Source organism: Ochotona curzoniae, unplaced genomic scaffold (genome assembly GCF_017591425.1).
Source record: "Ochotona curzoniae isolate NIBS_2020 unplaced genomic scaffold, NIBS_Ocur_1.0 contig_2699, whole genome shotgun sequence".
NCBI lineage: Eukaryota > Metazoa > Chordata > Mammalia > Lagomorpha > Ochotonidae > Ochotona > Ochotona curzoniae.
Window position 1 is genome coordinate 5,626,333 of NW_024465561.1, and position 12,455 is coordinate 5,638,787.

A 12,455-nucleotide genomic window follows, 5' to 3' on the forward strand; every position below is an offset into this window, starting at 1 on the left:
CACTATGCTGCAGTGCCAGGCCTATCTTTAACCAGAAATTCCCCACCTCTGAGTTGTGCAGCTGATGCTGGGGACATGGTGGTGACTAGCAGGAACCTAGTCCCTGCCCACAAAGCTCCTGATTCTCAGGAAGACTCAAAATATGACTTAGAGACCAAGATCCACAGGCCCACACCAATGCAGGCACACGATCCTGGCAGGCACAATTGATCCATCCGTGCAATAATGCCACCACATAGCTATTTTTTTACTTTGCATTAATTTAGACAGAGATTATATCTGCTGTTCTACTCCTCAATTGCTTGCTGGTCTGAGCCAAAGCTGAGAGCCAGAAAACTCAGTCAGGGTCTCCTACATGGGCAGCAACCCCAATCATCCGGGCCCTCTCTTGAACACTAGAGTCCAAAGCTGAGGCCAGAGATGGGGATCAGACCCAGGTACTGCCATGTTGATCGAGGGCATCTTAACCATCTCACCAGAGGACTGCCCAATCACCATTATCTTAAAGTCCATGATACAAGCTACTCAATGGTAGCAGTAAGCAGAAGCCTGCCAACGTTGAGAGGCTAACAGGATGCCTGGATTCTCATAGGAAGGCTCCTAGGTTTTGCTTGGCAAGCTCTACTTTAAGCATTGTGAAAAATGCTCTGGAGAGGCCATTCAAAGAATTTCTTCTCCCCGACCTAGGAGAAAAGTCAGAAGCATGCTTCCTTGCGGCTTCTACCGCCTGGGAAAGCTGGGGAAGGGGGAACTTGAGAAAGAGAGAGTGATAGAGAGAGATGATGGGAAAAAGAGGAGGAAGACAGAAGAGGGGAGAAAATTCCTTAGATGAAGGGACTTCATATGGTCCTGGGAAGCAGAATGGATGGATGGGACGATCTGAGAGCCCAGCAGGTGTCTGTCTAACTTTCAGGCAGAGAAGCCAGCAGGACACTACAGAAGCCATTGCTCCTGAGGGCTAAGGTCACACCTTAGGCTGAGCATGGCCCACAGAGGCCCTTATAGCGGACAGGGGCATGACTGAAATGATCCCTAGCCATAAAGAACTGAGTGGGGGCCGGATCTCAGCAAAAGTCTGACCTGCCCTCTGCCTCCTTCTGCCACAACAGCCACTGGGGCCCCCGTGCCCTTCCAGCACACTGGAAAGTGGCCATATGTGGGTCCAATCCCCTCCTGGGAATCATCTCCCCTGAGCCAGTCCTCTCAACTCTGTCGTCTACTCAGGCATCTGGAAATATCCAGCTTCTTCCAATCAGAGATCCAATGGCTCCCACACTGTGTCTGCTCCTTCTCTTTCCCTATTTCCCTGCTTAGCTCTTAGATGCAGGCTAGGGCGTTTGGCCGTGGTCTAGAACATACGTGCCTTGAGGAATAGGAGTCAGTTCTACCTGATCTTGTTTGCAGATGGAAGAATAGGGATTCACATACATGAATTTTCTGAAACAAGAGCCCTCCTCCCTGTGAGACCTATCTAGGTGGAATCAGTGTAGCTAGAAGGGAGGGTTAAGGGAGCTGTATACAAGGTGTGTAACAGTGAGTGTCTACTGAGAAGTGGACCTGGAGGGGCCAGCGCTGGGGTGTGGTGAGTAAAACGGCCACCTGCACTGCCAGCATCCCATAGGGGCACTGGGGTTTGAGCCCTGGCTGCTCCACTTCCAGTCCAACATTGCTTGGCAATGCTGCAGAGCATAGCCCAAGTGCTTGGGACCCTGGTACTCACGTGGGAGATCCAAAAGAAACTCTGGCTCCCGGGTTCAGTCTGGTGCAGCTCAAGTCACCATAGCCATCCGGGAAGATGAAAGACCTCTCTCTTTCTCTCTACATTTCCCTCTGTGACTCTGCCTTCCAAAGAAATAAATAAATCTTAGATAAAACTGGCAGGCATGGGGTGTGGAAAGTGTTCAGAGGAGTAAAAAAGTGTTGAATTTTCATGTGTACCACTGTAATGTCATTCGCTCACTGCTCTGAGTATAGACCCACCTCTTTGGGAAGCAAGAGGGACAGTCAGTAGAGAAAGCCTTGAACAGACAAACTTGGTTTCTTCTTATCCTTAGAACGGAATACGGAAAGCATGGAGAAAAAAATTGCACTGGGCCACCAGCTGGTTACAAAACAAGAGGGTATGGTGACCTCACACCCTGAGCATGTCACCCTGTCACCTAGAGCCAAGGCCAGTGCTCCTGGGTGACCTCACAAAGCCCAGTGTGGGGCCTGGCCCATAGTTTGGCCCCAGTTCACCATGCTGACCACCTGGTGCCTGCTGCTGGGGTTGGCTCTCCCAGTGTTGGGATACCAGGTGTCTGTCAACTGCCCCCATGGTCGGGTATGCCAACGGGCGTTCCTCTCGGGCAACACCATCCTCCTACACTGCAATGCCACCGGAGCCAAATGGTACCACGTCTTCATGCAGAAGAATGGTGACTGGATCCCCAGTACTTACTCTCCCCCCAATATGCACATGACGCCTGAAGGCAACCTCATCATCACCAACCCATTGCCCTCCCAGACAGGCATCTACCACTGCAGGAACAAGAATGACACACAAGTTGTGCAGTACGAGATTGACTTTCAAGATGTGTCCAAACTGCATGTTACACACAAGGACCTGGGCCAGCTACCCTTGGAGAACGAGAGCTTGAGCCTGGACCACAACGAGCTCATCTTCACCTACTGGGAGCCGTGGCAGGATTGTAACAAGTGTGGAACACCTGGGGAGCGCAAACGTGTGGGCTATTGCTACATCCAGATGCCCCCGGAGAACCCCGCTCCCTGCTGGCTCTATCTGGGGGCAGTTGATGTGTGGACCAACCGCATGAGGCCGGAGCTGCAGGTGGAAAGCTGCCATACCCAGTGCGAACCTGGATCCTTCTTCCAAGTGAACTTTGCCATGTTTGACAGCTACAGTTTCAGCGAGGAGACAGAATCGGTGCAGCTCACCTGCCCCATGGCTTCCGTTTACAGGTGCAAGAACCCGGACACGAATGGAAAGGTTTTGGGGTTCTCCCTTTAGAGAATCTTGAGGAGTTGGAGACTCCCAGTGGGAGGATCTTGGAGAAAGGGGGGGGGAATTGAATATTCATAGGGGAGGTGGCGTGTGGGAGGGGCCTTGAGGACTGTCAGGGAAGTGTCAAAAGTGTTGTTAGAGCATCAGGCGCATGATGGGAGGAGTGTCAGCCATGGCAGTTTTGTTCCCGTGCTGCTGTGGTGAGCCCTAGGCCCCGCAGGTGTATAATCAGCAACAGATATTCTAGGCTGTTGCTGGTTCAGGCTCACAGTTGTGCTTTGTAGAAATAATAATTTTTTGCATCACAATGGGGTGGTTGGGATGGAGTAAGTAGGGCTGCAAGGAGGCGCTGATAGCCTCATCACCTGTGTTACTTTTCCTGCTCCTGTTCATCCCTTCATCGTTTTAAATATATAGATTTTATTTATTTTTATTGGAAAGTCAGATTTACAGAGTGAAGGAAAGACAGAAAGATCTTCCATTCACTGGTTCACTCCCCAAGTAGCTGCAGTGGTCACTGCTGAGCTGATCTGAAGCCAGGAGCTTCTTCCAGGTCTCCCATGCAGGATTGGAAATGGGGCTGGGATTTGAACAGTGTAAGGCGAGGACTTTAGCCACTACGCTACTGTGCTGGGCTACCTTCATCTTTTTTTTTTTTTTTTGAAGTAATTTTTAAGAGACCAGACGCAGTGGCATAACAGGCTAATTTTTCGCCTGGGTGCCAGCATCCTGTATGGGTGCCAGTTCAACTCTTGATAACTCTACTTCCAGTCTAGCTCCCGGCTTATGACCTGGGAAAGCAGAGGAGGATGGTCCAAGTCCTGCACCCATGTAGGAGGCTCAGAAGAAGCTCCTGACTCCTGGCTCTGGATTGGCTCAGCTCTAGCCATTGTGGTCATTTGGGGAGTGAACCAGCAGATGGAAGATTATGTGTGTGTGTGTGTCCTTTCTGTAAATCTACCTTTCAAATAAAAATAAATCTTTTTAAAAAATGGTTTTTAAGATTTTATTTTATTTTATGAGACAGAGAGTCTTCCATCCACTGGTTTACTCATCTAATGATCACAGTGACCGGAGCTGAGCTGATCTGAAGCCAGAAGCCAGGCACTCCTTCTGGGTCTCCTACATGTGTTCAAGGACCCGAGGACTTGGGTCATCCTCTACTGCTTTCTCAGACCATAATCAAGGCTCTGGATCAGAAGTAGAGTAGCTGGGAGCTGAACCAATGCCCGCATAGGATGTGGGAGCTGCAGGTAGCGGCTTATCCTACTATGCCACAGTGTCAGCCAACATCCCTTCACCCTTATTGGGCACTTGAGGGAGGAAAATGCCTGCTGTGTCAGGAGGCAGTCCTGTTCCTCAGGGAAGGACCATCCCTTCTTAACAATGGAGGGATTTCATTAGAGGTTTGTCATGAGGGGCTGGTGAAGTCTGGGGTCCTCGCCTGATCATCACCTTGACATGCAACTGTTGACTTCTGGAACACACTAGTTTCAGGCTGAGTACAGAAGGGTCAAGAAGGCACAAAGTTAAGAATCCCATCAGAGGGCCCGGCAGCGTGGCTAAAGTCCTCGTCTTGAATGCCCCAGATCCCATATGGGCGCCGGTTCTAATCCCCGCTGCTCCACTTCCTATCCAGCTCCCTGCTTGTGGCCTGGGAAAGCAGTCGAGGACGGCCCAAAGCCTTGGGACCCTGCACCTGTGTGAGATACCCGAAAGAGGTTCCTGGATCCTGGCTTCTGCTGGCATAGCATCGGCCATTGCGCTCACTTGGGGAGTGAATCATCGGACGGAAGATCTTCCTCTCTGTATATCTGACTTTCCAATAAATAAGTAAAATCTAAAAAAGAAAAAAAAAAAGAATAAAGAATCCCATCAAAGAAGGGAGAGTAATTTTTGAAAAAGATTTATTTTTATTGGAAAGTCAGATATAAAGAGAGGAGGAAAGAGAGGAAGAGCTTCTTTCCAATGGTTCACTCCCCAAATGGCTATAACAGCTGGAACTGAGCTCCAATCCAAAGCCAGGAGCCAGGAGTTTCTTGTAGGTCTACCACTTGGGTGCAGGGTCCAAGGCTTTGGGTCATCCACCATTGCTCTTCCAGGCCACAAGCAGGGAGCTGGAAGGGAAATGGATCAGTTGGGACATGAACAAGTGTCCATATGTGATGCCAGCACTTGCAAGAGGAGGTTTAACCAATTGAGCTTTTGGCTCATTTGGACGAAGAACCTGATATCCTCCTGTTTGCCTCTGGTGTCCTTCAACCTCTTGAACCCCCCAAGCCACCTCCCCCTGGCACCACTTGGTGTGGAGTTGGAGTTTCAAGAGGCCTAAAGCCCATTGCTGGTTTCCTCTACCAAAAGTGTAGCAGCATTGCCTGACTTCCAGCTTCCAAGCCTTTCTGTGGTCATTGAGTTGGGCTGTTTGGACCAGCAGGCCACTGGTTGCAGAAATGGGATGCATTTTGGGGTGATATTGCTCAAGGACAGTCCTTGTCCTTCAACTATAGACAGGCTGAAGATCTGATTTGGATTAGGAGTCCCTAGTGCAGGGACCTGAATGTTTTCATTAGGGCAGTCAGTGCGTACCCAAAGTGCGTAAATACCAAGACCCTTGAAGGCCTTAGGTTGTGTCTGGCTGTCTACCCAGATCCTGGAGTCCACACCTCACAGGAGCCTGCTGACCCAGGAATGCAGTTCATTGTGTTTTTTGTTTTGTTCTGTTTGTCTGGAGTGGCCTCCTAGGTGCTCTGTTCCCTTTCACTTAAGCAAAAAGAGTTTCCCAGCAGCAGGAGGTAGTCCAGGTGGGCTACTGCCGAAGTAAAGAGCTGGGATAACTGACTAGCCTAGTTTCCTTTAAAAAAAAAAGGAAAGGAGGAAGGAAGGAAGGAAAGAAGGAAGCAAGGAAGGAAGGAAGGAAGGAAGGAAGGAAGGAAAAAGAGAAAGAGAAAGCAAGAAAGCAAGAAAGCAAGAAAGCAAGAAAGAAAGAAAGAAAAAGAAAGAAGAAAATGCAAGACACAAATGACATCTTCACATGGTTCCTACTGAGCAGGGCTAGAGATGGAGATAATCTGTTATATGATAGAAGAAGGCTCCAGGTGTCAAGTTGAGTTTCTCTGAGTTCTGTGGCAAGGGTGTGGCCCAAAAATTGAGGGATACCCTTAAAGCCTCCAGGAAGCACAGAACGCTGAGGAGTCATAGTTGAGAATGGATCAGTCCAAGGTGAATGCTGCCGAGATTCTGGGTGTGAAGGGGGAAGGCATCTTCTGGGGACCAAGTGATGCCCTCCAGGATTAGAATAGAGCAGGAGATGTGGACCCATGGATGGAGTGGAATGACAGCCTCGTTCGTGGCCCTCAGGTCCCGAACTGTTCTGCATTCCCCATTGAGCTTGGAACCTTGCAGAATGAGAATTGTAGGGGACCCTACATGGAGACAGAGCTCCATGATCCAAGAATTTCTTCATCAAAGGGCAGAGGCCCCTCCAAGCTCTGACTTTAAGGGGACCTGGAGTGGAGGAGGAAGCGTCATTTAGTCCTTTAGGAGGACTGTGGTGTCATAGACCTCAAATGCCACACACTTGGCCATGGGGTCCTCTTGCCCTTCCCCATGAGCCCTATTAGCCCCTCTCTCATGTGGCATGTCAGGGAGGGATTATCCAAACAATGTGAGGGGTATCTCTGCAGCATGGGGGAATCCGCCTTGCATCCAGCACCCAATTGCTTGTCCTTGTCTGTTCCAGCTGTGGCTTCTTTCTTTCCATCTCAGTGACTGACCTCTCCTCCTGCCCCCTCCTTTAAGTGTTAAAGCAGCACCCAGTTCAGACATGCAAGAAAAGCCCTATGAGTCCCACCTCTCATCTCTAGGGGCCCCTGCCTGTCCACATCAGCCACCCAGGCCTTCCCCTGGTATAGTTGCAGGGACCCTGAGAGAGCCGCCAAGGAGTCCAGACTCATCTTGAGCGCTAGGGAACGGAACGGAGTGGCTGTTGTCTCCCCCAGGCTCTGGGCTCCCACATACTCAGGTCCCACGCCCAGCTCTGCCACCTTGCAGCTGTGCAGCTTCTCCCAGGCCTCTGGGTCCTTATGTGCTCACTTCCTTGCTGGCACCTCTGGAGATGAGAAGGTATCAGCAGGACCTCTTCCTTTTACCTGCCTTTCTTAAATCGCTGCCGGCAGGAGCCAGAGACCCCTGGGCTTGTCCAACTTATAGCTGCGCCTCTGCCCTGCCCACCGCCATCATCATTTGGCATCCTTCCCATGTGTCTGTCTCATCTCCTTTCTTCACCAGGACACCAGTGGTGTGGGATTCAGGGTCCACCCTCCCTTAGGATGATCTCATTCTGACTAATGACATCTATAGCAAACCGGTTTCCAAATATCATTGTCCTCCTGTGTTTCTGGGAAGGTTGTGAATTTTGGGGGCGAGGGGTGCAGGCAAGTGTGCAACTGCGTGCAGAAAGGCCTTGGTGGCTGGGGAGGTCATCGAGGCCTTTCGGGAAGCTGGCTGCTGTGATGCTGTGGCTTCCTGCCGCTAGGTTGTGCTACAAGAATCCCCTCTGTCCTCGTCCATGCTGACTGTGTTGTGCACCTGATCCATCCACTTACTGTTGTGGGTACTGACCAAGGTCTCTCACCCCAAGGGGGCAGGGAAATCTATAGATGTCAAGATGGAGAAAGTATACAGTGTTTTAGGTGGCAGTGAGGGTAGGAGGAGATACGGGTAGAGGAGAGATGGCTATTAAAAGAGGGGTTGGGGAAATCTTGTCTGAGAAGGAGCTATTTCTTTTTTCTATGATTTATTTATTTGAAAGGCACTGTTGCAGAGAGAGATATCTTGGCATGTGCTGGCTCATGCCCCAGAGAGCAGCAATGGCAGTGGCTGGGCCAGGCTGAGGCCAGGAGCTTGGAACTCCATCCAGGTCTCCCCTGTGGGTGCAGGAACCCAAGCATTTGAACCATCCTCCACTGTTTTCCCAGATGCATCAACAGGGAACTGGATCGGAAAGGGAGCGGCTGGCAGTCACACAGATGCCAGTGTTTCAGGTGGAGGCTTAACCTGTTGTGCCATAGTGCTGGCCCCAGGAGGAGACATTTCAGCAAAGATCAAAAGAAGTTGAGGGAGTCATGTTACTGAGGACAGGTGTTCCACGTGGCAGGGACAGCTGGGGCAGAGGTCCCGGAGGTGAGAGATCTAACCCAGTTTGGTAGGACAGAGTAAGGGAGGGAGAAAGGGGAGGCAATGATACCAGGGCACCAGTCATTGAGAGAATGTGCCCGCCAATTCTTCCCAATGCCCGCCACATAAGAGTTCATCACTCCCAAGTCCAAGGCCATGGCCTGGTCCGCCCAGCTCCTGGATGCACCCTTGTTGGGGGGGGGGGGGCGCCACATAGTGCTTTCCCAGCGGGTGCTGTGTTTGCTGGTTCCCAGCAAGGAAGGCACTGCTCTCTCCAGCTCCCTTTCGATGTCAATGCCCCCTTTCCTCCCTGAGGGACCCTACTCCCCACTGCCCACCACAGCTGACCTTGGTGTCCTTGTAGGCCCGTTATCTGGGAGGTCAACGAAGTCCCCCTGACTTTGAAGGATCAGCTCTCTGGCAAGGACTTCAGCACCTTCTTGGACCTAGAGACGGGGGGCCAGCAGCTGAAGATCTTCAAGCCAGCTGTGTGCAAGTGCTTCGTGAATCAGCAGTTCATAGCCCGCTTCAATCCGCTCAGCAACCAGGCCGCGCTAGAGGCTTCCAAGATCCAGGCAGAGGAGGACGTGTCGCCCACCTTGCCCCACTCGGCCCTCAGCATGTTGCTGCTGATGCTGCTCACCTGCTGTGTGGTGACCCTGCTGGGGCTATTGCTCAAGCTGCTCTGTCCTTTGCAGGGCAAACGGAGCTATGAGACGCTGCTAGTGAGATAAAGCAAGCCCTCAGGGGACACGAGGACCCTTCATTGCCTCGCTGTCTCTTCTGTGACACCTACTTTTGTGCCCTGCCCCCTTGCCACGCCCTGAGATGCAGCAAGGCCTGAATCTGCAAATGACCCATCTCTTCCCACTGCAGGTCCTGCTCTGTTGGCTCAGTGGTCACAGATTGCTCCCATTCCACACATGGGGACGCTAAGACCCAGCTATCTGTCTAGTCAGGCAAGGAGGAGGGAATCAGACCATTCTCAGGGTGCTTGTCAAGGTGTGGTCCACTGTAGCTGCGGCAGGATGAGGTGGCCAATGCAAGTGGGCTACCTCCAAGAGCCCCTGTAACAACAATGCTGGCCCCTGCTGCTTGTCCCCTGCCCCCTGCCTCCCCTGCCTCCAAGCAGTGGTGCCTAGGCTCTGCCTATGTCCAGTCCAGACACACGCTGCACTTCCCAGTTCCTGCCCCCTTCCTCCAGACACTGGGAAGTGGGGGCCAGGCTGTTCCACCGCCAGGACAGGGAGGGGAGGCGCCAGGCCTGGCTCAGCTGACCCATGGGAATCACAGGTCTGGCTGTTCCCAGAAGCTGTGTACACTATTGAGCAGAGTGCAGAAGCGAGGGATAAAATATTAATGCCTTTTAAAATTAATTGCCTTAAGACTCCACCATGAAACAGTGACAGGGAGGGAGGAAACTGGGCCTCGGCAAGACTTCTGTCCCATCCGTCCCCATCCTTCTCCTCAGGGGACAGCACACCCCACCACCGCCCTCACACTCAGGGCTTCAGGGGGGTACACAGAGGCTAGCAGGTTCCTGCAGGATGTAGAACAGTCCCCAGGTAGACTCCTAGGGCTGCCTAGGAGGCAAAGGCCGAGAGCAAGTGGGCCAGGGCCAGGCGGCCATGTGGGGACCCACTGCTACTGCTGTTGCCACCGCTGTGGTCAAAACTCAGGTCTTTGCTCCCCCAGCCTCCCAGGGGCTGCAGTCCACTGCCTTGGTTTTACACCCCAGAAGCCTCCAGCAAACTGCCCAGGTCATAGACCACACTTGGGAGGGGCCCACGATGGCAGGGTGAAAGGAAATCTGTGCCCCCCCTCTGACTACCAGGTCACCCCCCTGAGTCCTGTTCCCCAGCCCTGGGGAGCCCCCACTGCTAGGCAGAACAGACAGCCAAGTGGGAGCCTGTGGTCAAGCACATGTATGCAAGTGTCGGATGTCACAGACTCAGCCCCCGGGGTTCGCAACGCCCCCTGGTGGTGGCCCCAGGGACCACCCTGTTCCTGGTGTCACTGCCTCAGCAGAGTACCTTGAATCAGATCCTGTATGGCTAGAGTGCTGGCTGTTCCAGGTACAGGTTCCTTTGTTATACCAAGCTGTGTCTGAGCGAGTGAGAAGGTGATGTCCTTGCTGACTGGACAATGTGAGCGGCCAATGTGAAGTCCATGTGGCCAGGAGTTTCCAGCAACCCCTAGGGTACCTGTAGAAGCAGCTGGATCACCAGCGGTTGTGGCCATGAGCACACGTAGGTAGACCCCAGCCTGGCAGAAGTCGCCTGCTGCCTGAGCTGTCATGAGGTGGAGTGGGGTCACAGAGCGTGCCAGAGTTATCCCCACTCACCTTAGGAGCCTGCCAGGTCACAGGTGGGACAGGCTGGAGGCTGGCCCAGAGTCTACACCACCCCACCCTCCATTACTGTCCCCCAGGGTGGCAGTTAGAGGTGGCCATCTAGCTTCTGCACTCAGCTGGTACAACTCTCCCCATGTCCTCAGATGACCACAATGGAAGCATATGTGGGGACCGCAGAATGCTCAGGGGACACAAAACTAGAAGACAGGCATATTTCAGTACAAGCTCTTTTTTTTTTTTGAGGTTTATGCACATGAAGTTCATGTATGTTTTTAAAAATCCATGCGTAGATGCCAACTTTTTTTGCAGCACAATGAAAAACTTCTCAACATATTGACCAATTGGTTATGATATGCTTGCCACATTGGTAGCAGCCACGACAGTGGGATGCATGCTGTAGCCCTGGCACGCAAATGCCTGGCAAGTGTCAACTTGTTCCATCCTCATAGCTCTATTGAGGTATGACGAATCACACTAGCATTCCTGGGGCTAGCACTGTGGCTCAACTGGCTAATCCTCCATTCTATGGCACCAGCATTCCATATAGGCACTAGTTTGTGTTCCAGCTGCTCCACCTCCATCTCCTTGCCAATGGCCTAGTAAAGCAGTGGAGGATGGCCCAAGTCCTTAGGTCTCTGCACTCACATGGAGACCTGGAAGAGTCTCCCGGCTCCCAGCTTCAGATCAACTCAGCTCTGACCATTGAGGCCATTTGGGTTGTGAATCAGTGAATGGAAGACATTCTTTATCTCTTCTCTGCTCTCATCTGCCTTTCAAATCAAGATAAATCTTTTAAAAAGAAGAATCATTACTCCCACTTTGCAGATGGCAAAACTGAGGCCTCCAAGAGATTATGCCCTTGCTTAAGACTACCTTGGCTCTAAGCAATGGAGGGCCGTTGCTGTTAATTAACCACATCATACCAAAACCTCACTCAACGAGCTATTCTGGCTCGATGCCGTTCTATCAGGAAACCATCATTTCCTATGTCATCCTTCCTGGCAATACACCAGGTGGGCTCTGTGATAACCCCATTTCTCAGATAGGGAAATGGAGGCACACACAGTCCTCCATCTGGAGCAGGTGGAACCGGAATGCAGGTGGTGGGCTCCAGAATCTACAACTTCTGCCCACAGGGCTCCACCCCTGATCTGGGGCTGACGTACGTGTCTGAGAGCTCTCATGAAGATGGTCGGAGGCTCCCGGGACACTGGGTGCTCTTGCTAGCCAAGTGTCAGCCCCTCCCTACTCGCCCCTCCAGCCGCTGCCTGGCACAGCCTTCCCAGAACTCATGTGGACAGGCTGACCTAATGCAGGCTGGGCCAGAGGGGTGAATCCAGGCAAACAGGCCAGTGGCCGGGCCTGAGTCACCAGCAGACAGGGCGCGGTGGGGGCAGGGAGGGGTGTGAGCTGGCGCCAAGGAGGGCGTGGCTGTGGGAGGGCCCTCCAGGACGGCAGCTGACACTCCTCAAAGCACTTGCCTGTGACCCTGGCCTTGACATCCACCAGACCCTTGAGCCACAGCCCTTGTTGCCCACCACCCTGACCGGAAGCCTGGGCAAGAGTCCAAGGCACATTTAACACATTTATGAGAAACCAAGACGTGGCTATTTATACATCTTTTGATTCATCTGCCAAGGCAGAACTGAGTAGAAGCAAATATCGCATGAGCGGAAAGCAGGTGTGTCCTGCTGCATGGCTCACACGTTCCCTGTGGCCCCAAGGATGATGATCTTGACAGGGCAGGCTGCACACACACAGCCTCATGTGGCCCAGCCATGACATGGGACTGGGACCCAGGCCAGTTCTTAACTCACCTGGCAGTCAAGCTCCACCATGCAATTCCTACATGTTTGAAAGGCAAAGTTACAAAGAGAGAGGGAGAAACTGAAAAAGAAATCTTCCACCCACTGATTCACTCCC

General features: G+C 52.3%; 1 protein-coding gene across 1 annotated transcript; it reads left to right on the top strand.

Annotated features, from left to right (window-relative positions):
* The first annotated feature begins 2,239 nt into the window (after window positions 1-2,239).
* On the top strand, window positions 2,240-8,936 carry FAM187B (family with sequence similarity 187 member B). The gene is made up of 2 exons (XM_040976553.1): window positions 2,240-2,961; window positions 8,544-8,936. The coding sequence occupies exons 1-2, from the start codon at window positions 2,240-2,242 to the stop codon at window positions 8,911-8,913; spliced, it is 1,092 nt and encodes a 363-aa protein (XP_040832487.1). The 3' UTR covers window positions 8,914-8,936.
* The last annotated feature ends 3,519 nt before the right edge of the window (window positions 8,937-12,455 follow it).

What these genes read in the sequence shown, in the direction of transcription:
- FAM187B (XM_040976553.1), top strand. Translation starts at nt 2,240, where the DNA reads ATGCTGACCACCTGGTGCCTGCTGCTGGGGTTGGCTCTCCCAGTGTTG. An exon ending in CCCATGGCTTCCGTTTACAG is followed by an intron (nt 2,962 to 8,543) that starts GTGCAAGAACCC and finishes GTGTCCTTGTAG; the next exon opens with GCCCGTTATCTGGGAGGTCA.